Below are 22,566 nucleotides of genomic sequence, written 5' to 3' on the forward strand. Positions count from 1 at the left end.
GTGTTAATAGAATTACCCTTTAGATTTTTAGAATTATAAATTTTTTAGAAAGTAATGAGTTATATAAATAATAACCTTTTTATTATTATTATTAATTACTAATATTTAATTAATTTTTTTATCTCAGTTGGTGTGAGAGTGGGTCCCGCACCTGCCACGTCATTATTTAACATTGAAATTGATAGAAAATTTAACAAATTCATAAAATGAGGTATGACATTGCAATGTTTAAAACATGAGGTATGAGATTGTGGTGTGACCCATAGTTGAGGTAGATTTGTGTAATTTACTCTAAGAAATTTTGATATAGGGTGTGGAAAGATGATTATATTGAGCACATCAACTCCCTAAACCCTAGACTCATTCGTTGTTATTTAGTTATTATTGTGACATCCCACATCGTCCAGGGGAATGATCCTTAATTGTATATTCCCATCCCTACCTAGCACGAGGCATTTTGGGAGCTCACTGGCTTCAGGTTCCGTAGGAACTCCGAAGTTAAGTGAGAAGGAGGCCAAGGCACTCCCAGGATGGGTGACCCACTGGGAAGTCGCTCGTGAGTTTCCAGAAACAAAACCGTGAGGGAATGGTAAGCTCAAAGCGGACAATATCGTGCTACGGTGATGGAACGGGCCAGGGATGTGGTGGACCTAGGCGGGGATGTGACAATTATCTAAAATCTTTTTATAAAAAAAAAATAGGAATTGTTATTGGCACTCTAAAAAATCTTATTTTGCACTCCAAAAAAATACACTTGTGAGGAGTGTGGAATGAAATTTTTGGAGTGCTAATAATATTTTTAAAAAATTTATTCAATTTGGAAATTGTTTAGTCATCAACATATGTCGAACAAATGGATTTTGAAAATAAATAACATCATCACGATGGTTTGGTTTAGAGAATCCTTAGATGATAAAAGAGAATGAAAGTAATGATGTTTGTACGGTAAAATAATCATTTTGTCATTAAAAGGGATGAATGATTTTTTACATGTAAGAAGTCAAATAATGTCTTTATCTACGGCTCTATTATCAGGTTACATGTCACCCTATTTAAGTTTTCTTTTTCTACCCATAAAAATCATAATTAGCACTCTTAAGGCTTACTTTTGACTCCACCTTCAATATTTTACATGAAATCTCACTTTAATTTTCTACACTTTGTTATATCTTTTTGCCTATTGGACTTATCTTTTGCGTTTCACTTTACCCATTTCTTCAATTGGATTGAAGACGTTAGTTTTGCTGATTCAACAATTAGCCCATTTTCACATTTGGGACATCTTAAACCACAAAAAGCAACCTATGTTCTCAAATTTCCTTCTTGGCAATAACCCTAAACGATATTGTCTTTAAAACTCACAATTTCTTTAACCTATCACTATATTCACTGCTGAAAAGATCAAAAGACCCCTGCCATGTTAACGAAACTAATGCAAGCACTTGAGGTGAAAGCATGGCATGTTTCAATGTGTTGAATGCTGTAGTTGCCTTCTCTGACCACGAGAAACTATCTCTCTTAGTTAATGCAGTTAATGGTCCCATAATCTTTCCAAAATTAGGTATAAACTTCCTGTAATAACTTGTTAGCCCTAAGAACCCTCTCAAGGCTATGACAATGGTTGGGATTGGCCATTTGGAGATTGCATCCAATTTGCTAGGATCTGCAGCAACCCCATTTTAAAAAACAATATGGCCTAGATACTCCACTTGAGATTTCCCAAATGCATATTTAGATTGCTTCACAAATAAACTGTGCTTATGCAGTGTTTCAAAGACTGTTTGCAAATGTGATAGATGTAGAGACCAAGATGAACTATACACCAAGATGTCATCAAAGAAAACTAAGATGAACTTTTTGAGATAAGGGTGAAAAAATCTCATTCATAAGACATTGGAAGGTAGCTGGTGCAATAGTTAAACCAAATGTCATTACTAAAAAATCGTAATGTCCATCGTGTGTTCGAAATGAAGTCTTTTCGATATCATCAGGATGCATACGAATCTGGTGATATCCATCCTTCAAATCCAACTTCGAAAAATATTTTGCACCAAATAATTCATCTAGTAGCTTATCAATAAGAGGGATAGGAAATCGATCCTTCATGGTGATGTAATTTAGGCTTTTATAGTCCATACACATGCGCCACGTGCCTTCTTTCTTCCTTACCAAAATCACTGGAGAAGAGTAGGGACTATTGCTAACCTTAATAAATCCAGACTACATTAACTCCTTCACGCACTTCTTGATTTCACTCTTCTGCACTGGACCATATATGTAAGGTTTGTTGTTAGGTGGTTTACTCCTTTGCAATAATGGGATCCTGTGATCTTGGGGTCTGTGAGGTGGTAAACTAGTTGGTGTAGCAAAACCCGTTACTAGGTTGACGCACAAGCCACAATCAGACCACATGGATGAAAAGTAGTCATTGCGGAGCGTCGCTTCTCCTCAATCGATTCTTTATATCCCAAAACGACAACCAATTGCACAGTTTGATCACAATGGTGCAAGTGTGGCTTCTACGCATCCAATAAACATGTCCCATGTACGTCACACCATCAATTTAATGGAGCATCATACTAACAAACAATATCCCCAATGATTTCTTTATAAAACAAAGTCTGACTACTACAGTTGCAGACTCATTCCGGCAAAATAACCGAAATTTGCAGACCATTTTCTGAGATAGAAACTCAAAGACCTACACAAACTGTCTAATGTTTAGGTCAACTCTTCCAATCACCAAGGGGGAATTGATGGATATTTTTCTTCCTATCTTAATGCTTTCAAGGATGATGTGGTCAAATGCAAACTTAGGAATGCAAATATATTTGCTAAAAATTTGAGCACCAAATAAAAGCCGACATTGTGGAAGAGTTCCTAAGTGCATTGTGACAATTCGAAGGATCTGTTTCAAAAGTCCAATATCCAAATGATCTTTATCATTTTATCAAAGCCAACAAAGCGGGATCTACTTCATCCCTAGAGAGTAAATCAATTATCAATTCTGTAGTAGACGCATCTGCAGACCAGCCCCTCTCCACCATTTCATGGATAAGTCTCATCGCCCTTGACGTCTCATTCTTATTGAAAAACCCCCGGATAATTGTGTTATAGGTGCAACTATCTGGAGAACAGCCTTTCTCTTCCATTTCTGTAAACAAATTTTCCGCTTCACTTACTAGGCCTGCATTACAAAGTCCACTAATCATTATCGTAAATGTCCTGACATTAGGCTGAAGTCCTTTTGAAAACAAACTGCTAAAGAGATCCTTTGCGCATTCAACTTTTCCACCTATGCACAAACCTTCAATAAGAATACTGTAAACCACAATATTTGGATCCAATCTCTTGCCTTTCATTTCTTCAAACAATTCAATTGCCTTAGAAAGTTGTTGGTCTTTACACAGACCATCAAGTAAAATACTCATAGTTACAACATACTGATAAATGGCTATTGTAAGCATAAAAGGATAGACGAGCCTTGGATACTTTTTCTGGACATGTCTGGTGGAGGTCTGGTTCCAAACACTGTTACTTATAACACACTAATAGATGGTTTTTGCAAGCGGGGCAGAATACACGATGCACAAAAGCTCGAAACCCTTGCTAAGCATTATGTCAAAGACTTCTTTCGCCTCATCCATTTCTCCTCGCAAGCAATAACCATCCATAAGCGAATTATACGTAACCGTGTTAGGCTCAATATCTCTTTGAGTCATCATTTCAACCTTGCTTTTTGCTTCCCCAACCAACCCCTCCTTGCAAAGTGTATCTACTAAGACATTGAAGGTGAATACATCTGGAAAGATACCTTTGCTCACCATTTCATTAAACAACCTCACTGCTTCTTTCCACTCCCCTAATTTGCATACTCCATGAATCAAAGTGTTATAGGTGATGACATCGGGAGCAATACCTTTACTTGTCATTTCTGAGAAGAGTTTCAATGCATCCACAACCAGAGTATCTTTACAGAGGCTGTCGATAATCGTGTTATACACAACTACGTCAGGGTTGCAAGCTCCTTGTTCCATCCTCTTAAGCAATTGCATAGCTCCAACGTTGTTACCCTTCATGCAAAGACCCTTAACTAGTATGTTGAATGTAAACACATCGGGCTTACAATTACCACTCTCCATCATTTTATTCAGAATCCCGACAGCATCAGCCTCTCTATCCTCGAGAAGGAAGCCGTTGATTAATGTGTTGAAGGTCACCACATTCGGTTCAAAACCCAGTTTGAAGAATTTTCCCAAGACAGACAAACAAAACCCCATTTGGCTCAGATGACAAAAGCAATTAATGATAATGTTTTGAGTGTAAGCATTAGGACCAATTCCCAACAGACCCATTTGATCATTCAACGAGATGACTGCCGAGTAATGCTTCAACTTGGCGACTTGAGTCAATACTTGATTGAAACGGACAACGGAAGGCAGAGGACGCATTTGAAGCATTTCATCGAACAGACGGAGTGCATCGTCAAGGTTAGCTACTTTGACAAGCTGATGCAATTGGGTTTTTGTAGATTTGGCAGGATAAGAAGGTCGAGAGTGAAACGGAGCAAAGTAATTGTTGAAGAATCGAAAAAGAGTAAAGTTACGAAGAAGACAAGGCAGAGGCGGCATACCTCTCACTTTCACTCTCAGTCTGCTGCCGATGCCAGTCGCCGCGCGCATCATCCTCAGCATGCCTGTTGTGGCAGAATGAGAGAATCGGAGACGCCAGGGAGAGGAGAAAAATAGCGAGTAGGGTTCTACTGCGTTGTACCATATTCTAAAGTTTCAATGGCAACCGGGGATTTTTGTAATTATCGTATATTATGCGGTTAGATTTCGTTATATACTATTTATATTTAATTTTAAAATTTAAATTTTAAATGATTTTTTATCACACGATGCCGACCTTCAAAATAGATGAATAACCGTGACTTACCACAAATTATCCCTTAAAACAAAAAGGGGCTGCATGTAACTGTGTCAGGGTGAATATCTCTTTCAATCATCATTTAAGCCTCGCTTTTTGCTTTCCGGACCATACCATCCTTACAAAGTGTGTCTACCAAGATACTGAGCATGCGGAGATGAGGAAAAATATTTTTACTCACCATTTCATTAAACAACCTCGTAGCCTCTTCCAACTGGAATCCCCTAATTTACGAACTCCATGAATCAAACAGTTATAAGTAATAACGTTAATTTGGGGCAATATCTTTACTCATCATCTCGGACAAGAGGTTCAATGCATCGACAACTAATTTATCCTTAATGATGGTGGTATAGGCAACTACGCCAGGCTTGCAATCTCCTTCCTCCATCTTCCTAAGCAATTTAAGAGCTGCATTGTTGTTGCCCCTATTACAAAATCCCTTTATCGGTGCTGACTGAAAAAGTAACGACATTGGGCTTACAATTAGCATTGCCCATCGTTTCATTCAGAACTTTGTGCAAGAGCTACGGTCATTTGATTGACTACGTCAACTTCCAATTTTATGCGTATGATCAGGGCACCGCAGTGTCTCAGTTCATCAATTATTTCAACACTCACAACTCCAATTACAATGGCGGAAAGTTCTTGGCAAGCTTTATCAATGACGGGAGCGGCGGATTGTCCCCGGAGATGTATATGTTTAGAATAAATTATAGGGTAATGTTAGGGAGATCAAATTTTTAAATCAAATTTGCAAATCAAATGATGTCGCACTAGATGATTGGGTTATTAAGTAAGTGTCGTTTAACATGCTTGTTTCTTATTGATGACATATCGATTAGTTTAAAAAATTGGTTTCCCTAGTATTATCCTAAATTATATGTATGTGCGATGCCTATGCCACAAGTAAATAAAACTTCTTTATTTAATGTATTGTCTGCTACGAATTTTGATTTTTAGTTGATGTTATACCAGATACTACTAAGATGAGGCTGAATATAAACTAATTATACTCAAACACACAACATCAGTCATTCACAACAGAATAATAAAGACAGTAAGTAACAAAGAGCAGTAAGTACAGGACTGAAAGTGATATTCATAATATTGAATACCACAAACTAAGTAAAGTACATAAACAAATGAACTTAAAGCAACCAATGAAACTCTTATCATATTGGTTTTAAGGCCGTTCAATAGAGTTAAAGATGCTTCTCGTAAAGTGTTTCAACCAAAGTGACAAACTTTACCTAATGGCTGGTATATCGATACTACGCAAAAAGAGATGGTAGCAGAGCAAATTTTAATTGGTCTTAGAGTCTAAAGGAAGGATTCTTAGAGTTCTAAGGTTTTGGTTTCAAGTGATCTTTTGGTAAGGCAAAGGGGATGAAACAAGTAAAGGCAGACAGCTTTCGTTTGAAAGCATGCGGTTTGTTTTGTTGAATGATATGAGTGTTCTTTGCTTTGACTTTCACTTGTATTTATAGACCTTTCACTTCCTTCTTCAATGCTTCCTATGTATTCATTTGAAGCCGACCTAGGAATACTTTTCAGAATGTAATGCACTAATAAGAAAGTAATCCAAAATATCTGAATGGTGAACCTAGTTTAGCATAAGCAAGACAGTGTTTTTGGCTGAGTCTATGACCACCTTCCCTCCAAAATGTAAAAGTACTTTGCATTCAAAGCTATTAGTAGTCGAGAAGGAAAACTGAGACTTGGTATCTTTGACAAGTCAAAGTGGTTTGGGCTATGCATTGTTTCTTTAGAGTAAATTAAATACTCAAACTCTATTTTCCTTTGAGTCATCTTACTAGACCACTCCAAAACTAAGGCCCAATAATATTTTTGGTGTAAACATCATCAACGTAAAGTTGACTCTATTAAAGATTATTTCCTTAAATTTGTGTGTTTGCAACTTTGTTATGCCGCCAAGACAAAACTTTGCACGAAACACTGCTGCAACAGCACTGCAGACGCAAGGAGATCAACTATAGCTTTGCTTGTTTCCACATTGGGTAATTGTTGAGTGTGAATTCAACACCGGGAGTAAGGGAATTTCATGTCTTTATTACATAATTGGTTTTATAGTGGAATTTTCATATATTTTAGGATATCATAGCAGTTTAATCCACGCTTTAAGCTCAATGTGCCATGTATTCTCATGTTACTCATCAGAAGCCACAAGATTTTACATTTTAACAAAACTATTAAATCTCATGTTACATGCGATCATTAGAGAACAAAAATTCTCAAAAAATATTCGAAGATGAAATAGGATGTCCTCGTGTGAACAAAAATTCTCAAAACATATTCGAAGATGAAATAGGACGTCCTTGAGTCTAATTGCATAATCACACTATCTTGCACATCAAAAGGAAGGGTTGATAATAACTTCAGACAACAACAACACTGGCCAGCTACATACATGGCTCTCGAAACACAAACCAAACTATAGGATAATAAAACCATATTGAAATATTACAATATTCAGAAAAATCACTGCAGGTAAACAGAGGGTGACAATCTAGGTTTAGGAATGCCAACAGGGCTCTTTCCTTTCGTAAGCCCCACTTGTTGGAACCCTATTGGACTCTAAACTTATCGCATTAGGGTTTTGAGTTTAGTTGAAACTGGAACCAGTTAGAGTTAATATTTGAATAAGTCTTATTTCCTTTAAAGTAGGACAATAAGGTTAAACATGTTGGTGAGTGGATATCCCACGTTGGAATGTAAATGGACGTGCAGTTTTGCCAAGCAGTTTATGTGATAGGTGGAAACGGTTGTGGTTACACGTCTATAAAATGGTTTAGTCCCTGCTCAAGAGGAACACGTTCTTTTGGTAACTAGCCCTATTCTAGTGAGAACCTAAGGTCCCCATTGAGTAGAAGACTCTTCCTGGCTTCATCAGATTTGCGTGCTCTTTCGTCCCCTGTATTAGGTTGTAATCTATGCATGTGGCTAACCATAAATTCCAACATTTGGTATCAAAGCATCAACAAGCTCTTCATAGATTGATTTGATGATTACTGGCAACGTATAAATTAGATTATTTCTTTTGCTTGCTTCTTGAAGTTTTTATCAGTTACAGGATTAAAGCTAAAGTGAAAAGGCAAAGAAGAATGAAAGGAAAACTAATGAAAAGGGCTTGAAAAGTTTTAGTTTTAATAAAAAACCATGTTATAAGTTTTGTTTAATGATTAGTACAAGGCCCATATTAAAGCAGTCAAACTAAAAACAGCCCAACTATAATAAATTATGATTTGTCGATTTTACCCCTAACTTTTTTAGGTTGAGTTCCAGATTTTCGTCGTTAATGAAGTTTATCGTTGTTTTGCAGACCTTCTTCTTTTTCTTTGAAACAAAAATATAAATCCTCATGCTATTTAATTTATATTTTGTATTATTTCGTTGAAATGTGATTGTCGTTATTATTCATAGTGTATTTGAGGTAATGTTTTTCAATTTTTCTTCGTCAGCGGAGTTGATTGTTTGTTTCTCCGGAAAATAAATTTGAGATCTGCATGCTATTCAATAATAACGATAGGTCACTATTTCTGGACTGTAAAAATAAACTGTTTCCAGATTTTAAGTAACATTGTTTCTGGAATCTAAGTCACTGTTTCCAGAGACAGTGTTAATTTTTCCAGAGACTGTAAGTTTTGGCAGAGACAATGTTAGTTTTTGCAGAGACCGTGTTAGTTTTTCCAGAAATAGTTACGTATTCAAAACATAACGGGTCACATTGTTTTCTAAAAAAGTGCCAAAAAAATCATACTATTTCCTATAAATGTTTAACATTAACAGTGTTATGAAAGTTGAACACCATAGTTGAAGTCACTTTTCTCTCTCTTTCTCGTCTGCTTTTTCAATTTTCTTTTTCTTTTCTAGATTTTGTAATTGGGGAAGGTGGTTCTATCACAGGTAAAGATATATTTTTCTTTCTAATTTTATGGAGAAATGGGTGCAAGGAATTGGAATTTTTGGTTTTTTTCAGTTCCATGGAAAATGGATTCAGTTTGAGTGTCCTCCTCCTTGATTCAATTGCATAGCTCTTTTCCTGTTCGTTTCTTTTTAATTGTACTTTTGAGATTGGATTCAATAATTTGGGATTTTTTTCTTCTCAAAGTCTGGTTATTCTCCAAATCTGAATCTAATTTGGACAAGGAAATTCAAAAACTGATATATGCGCCAAGAATGAAGGAAGAAAAATCCAGAAAATGAAATGATGATCGACACTCTGCTTGGAGTTGCCCTGAGTTTTCTCCTTCATGAGAACAAACATGTTTCAGACCTATGCCTCCTTGTTGGGGTAATTTTGGAAACTTATTTTTGTTTTTGTTGGGCTCTGTAATTCAGCCCATGTAGAACTGGAGGCTCTATCTTTATGGTTAATTTTGAGGAGCTTTTAGTTAAATATGATGATTTTTTATTAAAATAATCTTGATCTAAGCTCTTTTCATTAAGGCTTAATGAAAGGCATGGGCTGCCTTTCCGTGCCTTAATTTAAGGGAAAAGAAATAAAGGTTGTTGCTTTTGGTTGAATAAGAATAGTGTGAAGCAGAGTGAGAGAGGTGAGAGCATCCGGCTCTCCCAAGAAATGAAAGGGGGCAAGCGTCCACAAGAGAGGAGAGTTGATACATGGCATGGGAGAGAGCTCCTGAAAAAATTGAGGGATTTTACTAAACCTCAGCCATGGCACAACTTGAAGATCTTAATGGCGTCATTCTCGGCCATGGTGGCGGACACGATGATGTTTTCGGTAGACGTAACAAAGACATGGTTTCCGCTGCACAGTAGTTGGCGTGCCAACGGGCGTTTGAGATCGTGCGAGAGCAAGGCCCGCTGGGATTGTATCAGGGCTTGTTGTCGGTGATTCTAAAACACGTTTGAAGAGCGACAGTAGGTCCCTCTCTCTCTCCCTGCCAAAGCTATCTCTGGCGTTGTTGCTCAAAATGGAGAGGGATGCTCTGTGAAGGTTGATGCTTATCTAATTATTTATCATTATATTATTCAACTAATTGATCTTGGCATTCCATTGCTATGGCTATTATCATTTTGCTTCCTCTGTATTTGCAGATAAAAGGATGTTGGTGATAAACGTAAAGGTTAAATATATATATATATATGTTTTGTTATATTGCTAACATCTTCTAGCTTCTTAAGATTAATATTGTTAAAGACACCTAATAAAATAATCTTCACTAAAGTGGGACTATCAGGAATTTTATTTGATAAAAATTTAGTTATGGTTTATGGTCGTCGTTATTAATGATTCATGTGTATAAATTTTTTCAAACACAGGTTGAAAGGCATGGTAATAAAGATAACTCATCTCAGAGGTTATTGAAATTAACGGCTTTTGGAGGAGAAACAACCATGATAAAGTATTCTTGAACAAATGTTTATATAATTTTACACCAAAGTGAGAATTATTAGGAAGTTCTGTTCAAGGTATTTTTACTTAAATTGTGAGTAACAATTTATTACATGAGCCTAATCTTTCCAAAGAAAGAAATAATGATTGGTTCAAACTGTGAGTCAGTGTGTAGTATTTCATGATTTCTTAAGGCAACTTTAATTAGTCTCTTGTCCAAAGATGTGATTCTAGTTGGAATGTGAATTTTTGTGAAATAGCTATACAAATAAGGATGCATAATACATATTTTACAGTTTATGTTTCTTGCCCAAAGGTGTAACATAAATCTATGTTGTTTGATGCTGCACTTTTTGCATACAGGTGATGTCTTCTTGACTGCACTATAATACATGTTGATATCTAAATATGTATTGGCACATAGTCATTGGTGTAGTGCAATTATAGCTTAGTAAGTTTTTGTTGTCTTATTTTAATACGTCTACCGGTGATTGTATACATATATTCTGAATCTCACTTTAGCAGTGATGTGGTAAAGCAATATATTTTTATTGTGCATATGAAATGTGAGCACGATTTAATTGGTAAGCAAGTGTGCAAACACATCAAAACCTTTTCATTTCAGAAACTGATTGTTAGGCTGGATAACATACAACTAAATCATTGTTGCATGCACTTGAATTTGAAAATGAAGTTGGAGTGCTATGATGAAATGTAGGCAATTTTTTATAAAATCTTATACTTAGGAAATTTGTATGAATCTTAACAACCAAAGGCAGCAGAAACACAGATATAAACCACTATATCGCACATGATATTTTATTCTTCATACTTGATAATATATGATGTAATCATTTTCAAGTAGAATATCAAAGTGAGTCTTATCTCTTCCATCTGTTTAATTGTAACACTTTTTTTTGATTGCTGAGTTGGTTCTTATTATTGTTTTTACTTAAACAATTATTGGTGAGCTTACTACATATATACTATTTGAGTTGTCATGTGCTTCTCATAACATTCTGGAAGAAGGAATTTGTTTCGAAGTGTGTTTAGGAGTGATTGGCTAGTTATCTAGTCTACAATCTACACTATGCTGCTTGCCTGGCCTTTGCAGCATGCACTGAACTGCTGGCTTTGAAGCATCGGAAATCATGTCTGATCAAATGCTGAATTTGGTGAACTTGGAATACAAAATAATGAAACATATCATTGCTTTCTGCACCTAGATCACATATACCTGCCATTCACTCTATGTGCTTGTTTCTGTTTAATTTTAGGTTGAATTTGATCAAAGTTATCACGTACTTGCATCAACTAAGCAAAGTGCAATGACTTGCTTGATATTAGGATGGTGATTTCAAGGTTCTTTGATCAAACTTGCATCTTAGTTATAACAAAGGGATGATCTTCTTGCCCAAAGGTGTGGATCGTTATTTTTGGTTCAATTAAGATGGCATAGTATGGATTCTATTTCACAAGACTTTTTTGAAAGCTTCATCTTGCCTAAAGGTGTTGAAAGTTTCTTATGAAGGTAACTCGTGTAATGTATGATCCAGGGATAAATTTATGTGTTTCCAGTTACAAATATTTCCATTATGAGCCACATTATAGTTTGCGGTTTTGTGGCATGGAATTGGTTGCATGATATATATATATATATATATATGTCTCTTCATGAGACTTATTGATGCAAATATATTGTACCCGTGAAGGTTAACCAAGGATTGATCAGTTTTGTTTTAGAGCCCAAGTCAGTTAGTGGTCGTGGGGAAGAAAGTTAATATATACTCTTTTATTTCAACAAACCATTTTTTATGGGATACCACTACAAAGTAATTTGTTGCATTTATAAAATGCTAAAGCATGTGTGCACTTATACACTTTGATTTCAATAATAACGAGCTTGCAGAATATGCTTTGCCTCATTGTTAGTCTCCATTCACGAACTTATTTTCTACTGTTTGCATCTCTTATTGTTGAAAGAATTGGCGTTGAATCATGATTTTAATGATGACAACATGATTAGGTTTCATAAGTATATGATCAATGCGTACATTGTCAATCTTTCGTCTCTTCCATTTGAGGCCAAAAAGCACCAACAATTGTGCTCATAGACTAATAGCAACAGTGCAACTACTATCTTTATGTCTGTGCCCTCTATGGGTGTCACCATTTATTAAAGGGCACAATAGGGGTGTTTGTGCCAGAGAGGCAAGTACAAATAATGGCCCATTTGTGCCCCTGTTCTGACAACTTTGTCAAATCAGCTTTTCCAGCCATGTTGGCACTTATATTGTAACTGTGCCAACATGAATTAATTAATAAAAAAAAATCAAAATTTGAAAAATTGAAACTAAATTGAGGAAATGCAAAAATTTTAAATTTCATGAATTGAAGAAAACCTACAACCATGAAACCAACTTTCACTTTCTAAATCTCACAAACATATATTGTAGTGTTACATATTTTCTCTCTAATACAAACAAAAAACTTGAAAGCAAACATTTTTGGACAGATGCATCTTCCCAGCAGGCCTTGCACCTCATCAAATTAATCGGAGATCAAGAAATACCAAAGAGCGACCGTTTTCGTTACCTAGGATCTATCTTGCAAAAGAACGGAGAATTAGATGGAGATCTCAACCATAGAATACAAGCTGGATGGATGAAGTGGAAGAGTGCATCCGGCGTGTTATGTGACCGCCGTATGCCACTGAAGCTTAAGGGAAAATTTTATAGGACGGCAATAAGGCCGGCGATGCTGTATGGCACAGAATGTTGGGCGGTGAAACATCAACACGTACACAAAATGGGTGTAGCGGAGATGAGGATGCTTCGTTGGATGTGTGGGCACACAAGAAAGGATAAGATTAGGAATGAGGATATCCGGGGTAAAGTAGGAGTAGCCGAAATTGAAGGAAAGATGAGAGAAAATCGGTTACGGTGGTTTGGACATGTGCAAAGAAGGCCTACTGACGCTCCGATTAGAAGATGCGACGATGGGACAGAGGTTCAGGGCCGAAGGGGTAGAGGAAGACCTAGGAAAACTTTGGAAGAGACTCTAAGAAAAGACTTAGAGTACTTGGATCTAACGAAGGACATGACACAGGATCGAGCACAATGGCGTTCTAAGATTCATATAGCCGATCCCACTCAGTGACTTGGATTTTCCAAGTCTCCAACCGAGAAGTTTTCCTCACTCGGAAAATTAAGGGAACACTACCCCAACCTACATGCTCCACTCAGAAAGCTTCAACATACAAGCTTCAACAAAAGAAAATTCAAAGAACTTAGCGAAGAAGGCTTTGGTGTATTTAACACAATACGTTGAAATGAAGGAAAGCTTATTTATTGATATCCCCGATAAGCTACAAATATGTACATATACATGAGTCAAAATAAACACACAAGAGGGAGCCTTCACAAAGGTTGCTTAGGAGAAGTCTCAGCAGTCGGTAGAGCCCCAGAAAGAGAAGGCACCGGAGGGGGATCATTTGGAGCCTCAGTACTGGACAGAACCCTAGAAGGAGGAGGCATCAGAGGTTGATCATTTGGAGCTTCATTACGCGGTACAGCCCCAGAAGACGAAGGCAATAAATGCCTTTGGAACAAACCTACAAATCTCTGATGATCAAGTAAAACCTGACCATCAGTTTCCTTCATCTGGTCAAGCTTCCTCTTCATGTTTGTAGCATAGTCATGTGCGAGCCGGTGCAACTGTTTATTCTCATGCTTGAGCCCTCTAATCTCCTGTTTGAGACTCATCACTTCAGCCGCCAATGATTCAACTTGGCGGGTTCGAGCAAATAGGCGTTGGGCCATATTAGACACAGAACCTGCACACTGAACACTGAGAGCCAGCGAATCCTTAACAGCTAACTCATCAGACCGTTTGGAAAGTAGTCTGTTATCTTTGGGAGTGAGAAGGTTCCTGGCCACCACCGCAGCGGTCATATCATTCTTCATCACGGAATCCCCAACGGTAAGAGGACCAGTAGGGGAGACGAAGGATGGGCGCCATATGTTGTCTGGAGAAGGCGGGGCTGCCTCTTCAACAAGGTTCAAGTCAAAACGACGGTCGGAGGGGCCAGACATTTTCAAAGGTGTTGAAGAGAGAAGAGGTCGGACAAATCAAGATCTTAGAAGTGCAAGAATGAAGCTTCTACTGGTGGAGATTCAAGTGTGCTTTGGAACTTAATGTCAGCCCTTATAAAAATCTGCACTCGACGGAGCTTCAGAAATCGAAGAGGCGCCTGCTCAGAAATCGAAGAGGCGTTTGCTTTCTCAAAAGCTGGGCTGCTTAGAGATCACGAGGGTTGATCTCAGAAATCTAAGAGGCGTTTGCTTTCTCAAAAGTTGGGCTGCTCAAAGACCACGAAGGCTGGTCTCAGAAATTGAAGAGGCGCTCGCTTTCTCAAAAGCTGGGCTCCCCAGAGACCACGAGGGCCGATCTCAGAAATCGAAGAGGCACCTACTTTTCCAGCCTTGTCAGCACCTGTCACGCGCACACTCAGCTTTGCGGAAATTATGGGCATTCTGTCGAAGACTTCTGGGGAAGTAGAAAACACATGAATCTTACTGTTCAATCACCCACTTCCCACACGCAACAATAGCTCATGGGTACCACAGAAAACTTTGTCAAAGTTCTCTGCCAAAGTCGAGCACGTGAAGCTTGCAGCTCCCACTACATCGCTCTGACCAAGAAGGGTAAAAGAATAGCAAAGAAACAGCACTAACAAAGTTTAGACCCATAAATTTTGAAGGTCTAGCTACCATATTATTACCCACAAGGGTAAAGGAACAGTACCACTGCTGGATAATTGGACAGTCCCTGTGTGTCAACCTCTGTGCTTCGTGGCAAGGTAGACTAGCAAACATGCCCAACCTTTACTCACATTCGAGAAAACACTCCCAATAAGATTGCTTGCTCCAAAATCGAAGAGGCACCGTCCTCCGAATCTCGAGAGCCAGACTCCCAACATGACTACTTTCTTAAAAATCGAAGAGAGGGTAAAGGAACAGTACCATTGCTGGATAATTGGAAAGTCCCTGTGTGTCAACCTCTGTGCTTCGTGGCAAGGTAGACTAGCAAACATGCCCAACCTTTACTCACATTCGAGAAAACACTCCCAACAAGATTGCTTGCTCCAAAATCGAAGAGGCACCGCCCTCCGAATCTCGAGAGCCAGACTCCCAACATGATTACTTTCTAAAAAATCGAAGAGACACTGCTCCCCGAATCTTCGAGAGCCAGACCCCCAGCGTGACTGCTTTCTCAAAAATCGATGAGGCATCGTTCTTCGAATCAATCGAAGAGGCGCTCGCTTTCTCAAAAGCTGGGCTGCTCAGAGACCACGAGGGCCGATCTCAGAAATCGAAGAGGCACCTACTTTTCTAGCCTTGTCAGCACCTGTCACACGCACACTCAGCTTTGCAGAAATTATGGGCATTCTGTCGAAGACTTCTGGTGAAGTAGAAAGCACATGAATCTTACTGTTCAATCACCCACTTCCCACACGCAACAATAGCTCATGGGTACCACAGATAACTTTGCCAAAGTTCTCTGCCAAAGTTGAGCACGTGAAGCTTGCAGCTCCCACTACATCGCTCTGACCAAGAAAGGTAAAAGAATAGCAAAGAAACAACACTAACAAAGTTTAGACACATAAATTTTGAAGGTCTAGCTACCATATTATTACCCACAAGGGTAAAGGAACAGTACCACTGCTGGATAATTGGAAACTCCCTGTGTGTCAACCTCTGTGCTTCGTGGCAAGGTAGACTAGCAAACATGCCCAACCTTTACTCACATTCGAGAAAACACTCCCAACTAGATTGCTTGCTCCAAAATCGAAGAGGCACCGTCCTCCGAATCTCGAGAGCCAGACTCCCAACATGACTACTTTCTCAAAATCGAAGAGAGGGTAAAGGAACAGTACCATTGCTGGATAATTGGAAAGTCCCTGTGTATCAACCTTTGTGCTTCGTGGCAAGGTAGACTAGCAAACATGCCCAACCTTTACTCACATTCGAGACAACACTCCCAACAAGATTACTTGCTCCAAAATCGAAGAGGCACCGCCCTCCGAATCTCGAGAGCCAGACTCCCAACATGATTACTTCCTCAAAAATCGAAGAGACACTGCTCTCCGAATCTCGAGAGCCAGACCCCCAGCATGATTGCTTTCTCAAAAATCGAAGAGGCATCGTTCTCCGAATCTCGAGAGCCAGATACCACAGACCACTTTTTCAAAGTGCTCTGACAGAGTTAAAACATGTGAAACTGACAGCTCCCACTACCGTGCTATGACCAAGCAGGGTAAAGGAATAGCATTACTACTTGTTAGGGAGACTCCTATATATGTCAACCTCCATCCCCAACGGACAGGCAGACCTGCAAAAATGCTCAACCCTTCATCATATCTGAGAGGGCACTCCCAACGAAGCCTTTCGAAATATTCAGCTTTCTTTCCCCCCGATAATACCTCTGCAAACAAGCTATACTAGAGCAAGAATATCTCATATCATCAGGGTTAAAAGCAAGAGTATCCCATATCATGCTTTTTCCCTGTCTTTTCCTTTGGCCTTGTTTTTACCTGCAAGACAAGGAGAAAGAGAGCAATCAGTCAGCACTTGGAATCAAGCTTCCAGCCAAGAACTGACTGCCTGGAACCCCTTACCTGATTACTTACCTGGCATTGCTCTCGAGTACTCATCTTCAACATCTTATGTTTCCAGGGAAGATTCTGCATCTGCTTGAGGAACAGATAGGGCAAGTGCGAAGGATACAAGGAAGCATGTGGAGACAAGCGTAACAGCACACGTGCCGATACATCCATTACTCTGTCAAAAGCAAAAGTATCCCATATCAGCAGGGTGGAACGTACTCTAGATTTGATGGACTTGTTTTGACCCTCAAATTCTTCAGTCGGCCTTATACTCTGGAGGAAACCAGAAAACCCTCCAGCTCAGTTCAAGAATAAGCCTGTGGAAAGTTACTTCTTCAAAAGCAAAAGTATCTCATATCATCTCTTCTCATTTTTCTTCTCTTTATCCTTCATGCTGCTGCAAGATGGGGAGAAGGTGAACAATCAGTCGGAGCTCTGATTGCTTACCTTGTCTGTCACCTCTTTCAGCAGACCCCCTAGCTCGGCGACTTGGGGGACTCCTACTACATGGTTTGTATCGCGCTTGACCAAGCCTGAAACTACAAGTAAGCTTCAAGTGAAATTGATACATTACCTTGTGCATCTCCACCAGTTAAAGATACCACCCCTGGATGGAGGAAGAGTACTTCCAGAGAAGATGCCACATCTACCTATGAGACAGATAAGGCAAGTCAAGACGACTCCACACTCCGATACTTAGAAGTTTCGTGATTACGAGATCATTCTCCCACAATATTTCTTAATGTCATTTGTACTAAATCATTCACTTGTACTCACTAAAGGAGAGCTTGAACCTATGTACTTGTGTAAACCCTTCACAATTAATAAGAACTCTTCTATTCCGTGGACGTAGCCAATATGGGTGAACCACGTACATCTTGTGTTTGCTTTCCTATCTCTATCCATTTATATACTTATCCACACTAATGACCGGAGCAATCTAGCGAAGATCACAAAAAGCGACCGTTTTCGCTACCTAGGATCTATCTTGCAAGAGAACGGAGAATTAGATGGAGATCTCAACCATAGAATACGAGCTGGATGGATGAAGTGTTAGAATGCATCCGGCGTGTTGTGTGACCGTCGTAGGCCACTGAAGCTCAAGGGAAAATTTTATAGGACGGCAATAAGGCCAGCGATGTTGTATGGCACAGAATGTTGGGCGGTGAAGCATCAACACGTACACAAAATGGGTGTAGCGGAGATGAGGATGCTTCGTGGGATGTGTGGGCACACGAGAAAGGATAAGATTGGGAATGAGGATATCCGAGGTAAAGTAGGAGTAGCCGAAATTGTAGGAAAGATGAGAGAAAATCGGCTCCGGTGATTTGGACATGTGCAAAGAAGGCCGAATGACGCTCCGGTTCGAAGATGTGACTACGGGACAGAGGTTCAGGGCCGAAGGGGTAGAGGAAGACCTAGGAAAACTTTGGAAGAGACTCTAAGAAAAGACTTAGAGTACTTGGATCTAACGGAGGACATGACACAAAACCGAGCGCAATGGCGTTCTAGGATTCATATAGCCGACCCCACTTAGTGGGAAAAGGCTTTGTTGTTGTTGTTGTTGTATACACGAATTAATCATATGACATGCAGTATATGGACTCTCACAGAAGTCATGAATAACAAATGCAAAGATAAAGAAAAGCCACACACTTTACAAGAGCAAAGAAAATGAAGGGATAAAGAAAGTAAGAAGGGAATATCTTTGTGGGAGGACTCTTATTTGCTTCAAGGGTCTTTCCACCACTTGCTTTAAGATGATTCTTATATAACAACTCCACCCTCTAGAACAACCAACAATGGATGAGGAAAGTATACAAATATTCCTCATCAAAAATAAGTTCACAAGTATTAAAAATAAGTCCACCCTCCATAACAACCGACTGTGCATTACTACATTGTTCAGACTCATCACACTCTGCATAAGGTTACATGGCTAATTGCTCAAGGTTCAGATTTGGTGCAGAAATATTATCATCTTCATTTTGATTCCAGTATTCAAACACAAAGACCAGGGTACATTTTGTAACAAACCATAGAAATTGACCAAATGAAATTAATGCTATTAACAGCGACCATGGCTAAAAACTGTTGAAGACCAACTGACATAATCTCTAGCTTGATGTCAGTGAGAAAAGACTCACTCAGCTAACATACACTACAATATTCATCAGAAGCCAACACAAATATAGTCGAATTCAAAACACAATCAGTCCAAAATTACACCTACAAAGAGTTAATTAAAATCAGTACCTACAAGTTCCAGATCAGCCATCTCAAAGATTCATATTCCTCACTTCGGGTTGTAAAAGTAACTTTTGGGTTGGAGATAATACATTCAGCTCATGGTCACCTGAATCAAAGAAATATACAAGTATGTATATTATTTATGGTCAAAGAGAGTTGCTTATTTTAATCACATACCTAGTAAATATTTGTTTAAGTTAGCATAGACAATATAACGATATTGCATTTTCCATGATGAAACTTGTACTAACATGATTAAACATTAGCACCTTAAGAACTTCACATTTGAATACATTTTTTTGTATTTCACTTCTGGTTTCATCTCTACCTAGATCCAATTACTAAATCCTCTTCTTTCAATGCTGCCACACCATAAAAGAAAAGTAAAAAACGAATAAATACTTATTGGGGGAGGGGTGGAATCAAGACAACTCCTAATAAATCAATAAAAAAAACTTACGCTTTTCCAAAAATTGAAGATCCAAAATCCTAAAATTCTAAGCAACATGGCTCCGTAAATATAATAATAGATATGAAATTCTTCCATACAAATACAGAATACGAACCGGCAATGGGGGCGTGACAAGGGCATGGCCTTTGAGGTTGCGGAGACAGAGAGAACAAGGCCCCAAACCGCTCCAATATGAGTTGGATCGGGTCAACCAAACTAGTCATCGAGAAACTTCACAGTATGAATTAACCAAAAATCCATCATATTCATATCCAAAATTGCATGCAGCGGGCAAGTATGAAAAAAAATGTAAAATAAATTCAAAACTCAAATTCATAAGCAATGAGGCGAGATACAAAATATATATACGCCAGATCTCATAAGATATAAACTCGAAACAAAAAAACATGAACTCAAATATGATGCATGGGTGGTGTTGGTGTTTTTCAAAGAAAAAAAACAAAGGAAAAACCAGATATGAGAGGAGTGAGAGAGAGAGACCCTAATCCAAAATCCTTAATTCAGAGACCGTTTTCAAAAGCCCTAATTCAGAACCCATATTCAAAATCACTAACCGAATTCAAACTAAAACAATATCCATGAACTTTGGTTGAGTTTATTGCATGATATTCTTACCTTGTGGAGTGAGGTGGAGTGAGTGAGGACTATGACCGAGAGCTCGATTTGGGCGAGGTGGTGTGGACAGTGGGTGGAATCGTGATTCAGGGGACGAATTCACGAAGTGAAGACTGAGGATTGAGGACCGGTGTGGGTGGAGTCACGATTCAGGCGACGAATTTGGGTGATCCCACTGATGTGGGAGGACAGAGGAAGATGGAGGGCTCGATTTGGATTTGGGTGGAGGAGGCGAATCGGGTGAGAGAGACAGTGAGGGTGAGGTGAGGTGAGAGTGAGGTTACTAGGGTTAATTATAAAACAACGATTTGAGATTTAAATCTCAACCAATCCGACGATCCACATAATTTTAAAATTAAATACATATAATATATATGTGTGAGACCAAAGTAATCCATTTGGTAAAGAGAGAAACGGGTGGAAGAGAGTGTGTGGGTGTGGGTGGGTTAAGGGGGGGGAGAGAGAGAGAGAGAGAGAGAGTGGGGTGTGGATTGGTTAAGGGTGTTGGTGGGTTAAAGGGGGGGAGAGAAAGTAAGGTGTGAGTCATAAGTCTTGCAAAAAAATAATATAAAAAACTAATTGTGTCTTTTGAAGTAATATATAGACACAAATAATATATTTGAATCCATTGTTTTGAAAAAGTTGAGAGAGAAAATTATTTGTGCCAACTTTGTAGAGAATGGGCACATTAGTTGGTGCCCTTATAGAAAAGGAAACAAATACAAATTTTTATGTGTAAAATTTGTTCTATACCCACAAAATAAATAATTGTGTCCTCAATTTTGTATCCATAAGCCATTTTTGTTGTAGTGATATTTAATAAGACCTAAAATTAATACCTATATGTCTACTGGTTTCATTAGCTCTTCCTGTTTGATTACTCTTGGTATGATTTTATGTTTCAATCATAAATGTTTGAACGCATGTTAAGGAAAGTTAAAAGGAAATATGATAATATGCTTTTGTTCTACAATCTAGTTATGATGTTGTAGATTAATGGGGAGATAATTCTATATTGTTTTGCCTTATATCTTGCATATTAACTATATATGCTTATGTCGTAAGGATTTCTTTTGGCTTGTTTAAAGAATGCGTGCAATAAAGAATCCTTGTGGCTAACCAGTTAGAATAATTATCTAATTCTACTGTTATAAGAAAGTGTTTTAGACATTAATGTGTTGATATGCTAAATTAGTGGGAGTGTTGTTCGCACTATGTTTTTTCTATTTAAAACCATTGTGTTTTCAATAAAATTCATAGTTTTATATGGCAATATTGATGCTTCACTGGAAGTATAGGCAAACTCGTTGGAGTTTGATAAGGACCAAAGTCTTTGTGTTTAAAGAGCATCTTGCAAGGATGGGAGTGATGGAATTATTCGATTCAGTAGCTATGTGACAGTAAACTTATAATTTGATTTTATTTACTTTATAGCTATTTGTGCAAATAAATGTGAGAAAACTTGCTGATTTGGTTCTATGTGTTGGTTTTGACATGAATTGCTAGTAATAAGCAAATGTTTGGCTATTAGGGTTTCTATACATTATAATATCCCTTGTAGCATTGTTTGCTTATTTGAAACTTCAGTGGTTTTAATTATTTCAGCGTGAAAGATAGCTAAAGATGCTTTGTTAAAACTAAGCAACGATAAGGTAATGGTTTATCTAGTGGGAGTAGAAGGTAAAACTCCCTTATGGCCAACGTGTTTATGCATCATACGTGAATGGTTTTGTGATATGGTGATTTCAGAGTGGCTGTGCTATGATAGTGTTCAGGCGAAGATTTCTCCAGAGAGGGCTTTTCGGCTATCAAAATAGCTCCCCAAGGGATTGGCACTTTGGAGGTGTAGTCGGGCTCTTGCCTGCTATTGTGCAAGAAGAGGACAGAGTTAGTTTTGAAAGGTGCCTTTGTCGGGCCTGAGGTGTTGGTAGTAAATTATAACGCACCACAAAGTAGCACACAATAATCCTATTAATTTTCCTTATTAACACTAAGATTTGTCAATTGTAGCATATGAAAATAAGGGTCTTTCCCGCAGAAGATTGTTTTATCCAAATACTTAAAATGTCACAAAAACGGGTGGCTGTCTCCACTGACCAGCCACCAAACAATAATTATTAGACTAACTTATACTTATCCAAATGCAACGAAATTTTATACACATAAACTAGAGACACCAAGCTATGCTCACACAAAGTTTTGGGATTTTTGGAGTTGATTTTCTATTTAAATTAAATCATACAAAAACAGTAC

The 22,566-nt window shown here is 38.3% G+C and overlaps 2 protein-coding genes, 2 long non-coding RNA genes and 1 pseudogene across 5 annotated transcripts; 1 reads left to right on the top strand and 4 right to left on the bottom strand.

Annotated features, from left to right (window-relative positions):
* Positions 1 to 1,901: 1,901 nt before the first annotated feature.
* On the bottom strand, positions 1,902 to 4,788 carry LOC126614329 (pentatricopeptide repeat-containing protein At1g62670, mitochondrial-like). The gene has a single exon (XM_050281923.1). The coding sequence runs from the start codon at positions 4,692 to 4,694 to the stop codon at positions 3,549 to 3,551; it is 1,146 nt and encodes a 381-aa protein (XP_050137880.1). The 5' UTR covers positions 4,695 to 4,788; the 3' UTR covers positions 1,902 to 3,548.
* Positions 2,943 to 3,431, bottom strand: LOC126616938 (putative pentatricopeptide repeat-containing protein At1g12700, mitochondrial). The gene is made up of 2 exons (XM_050285053.1): positions 3,308 to 3,431; positions 2,943 to 3,187 (listed from the first exon to the last, which is right to left on the bottom strand). Exons 1-2 carry the CDS (start codon positions 3,429 to 3,431, stop codon positions 2,943 to 2,945), a joined length of 369 nt encoding a protein of 122 aa, XP_050141010.1.
* A 2,643-nt stretch (positions 4,789 to 7,431) lies between the features above and the next one.
* The window catches only part of LOC126616939 (7-ethoxycoumarin O-deethylase-like), a 45,056-nt pseudogene continuing 29,921 nt past the window's right edge, over positions 7,432 to 22,566 (bottom strand).
* On the top strand, positions 8,810 to 12,207 carry LOC126615182 (uncharacterized). The gene is made up of 2 exons (XR_007620672.1): positions 8,810 to 9,910; positions 11,587 to 12,207. It is a non-coding gene; the product is annotated as an uncharacterized LOC126615182 (long non-coding RNA).
* Positions 18,596 to 20,716, bottom strand: LOC126615180 (uncharacterized). Of its 2 annotated transcripts, XR_007620670.1 has the most exons (4): positions 20,314 to 20,716; positions 19,793 to 19,908; positions 19,233 to 19,332; positions 18,596 to 18,763 (listed from the first exon to the last, which is right to left on the bottom strand). It is a non-coding gene; the product is annotated as an uncharacterized LOC126615180 (long non-coding RNA). The 2 variants fall into 2 exon arrangements; XR_007620669.1 differs by lacking the exon at positions 18,596 to 18,763 and having other exon boundaries at positions 18,831 to 19,332; positions 20,314 to 20,693.

Source organism: Malus sylvestris, chromosome 3 (genome assembly GCF_916048215.2).
Source record: "Malus sylvestris chromosome 3, drMalSylv7.2, whole genome shotgun sequence".
NCBI lineage: Eukaryota > Viridiplantae > Streptophyta > Magnoliopsida > Rosales > Rosaceae > Malus > Malus sylvestris.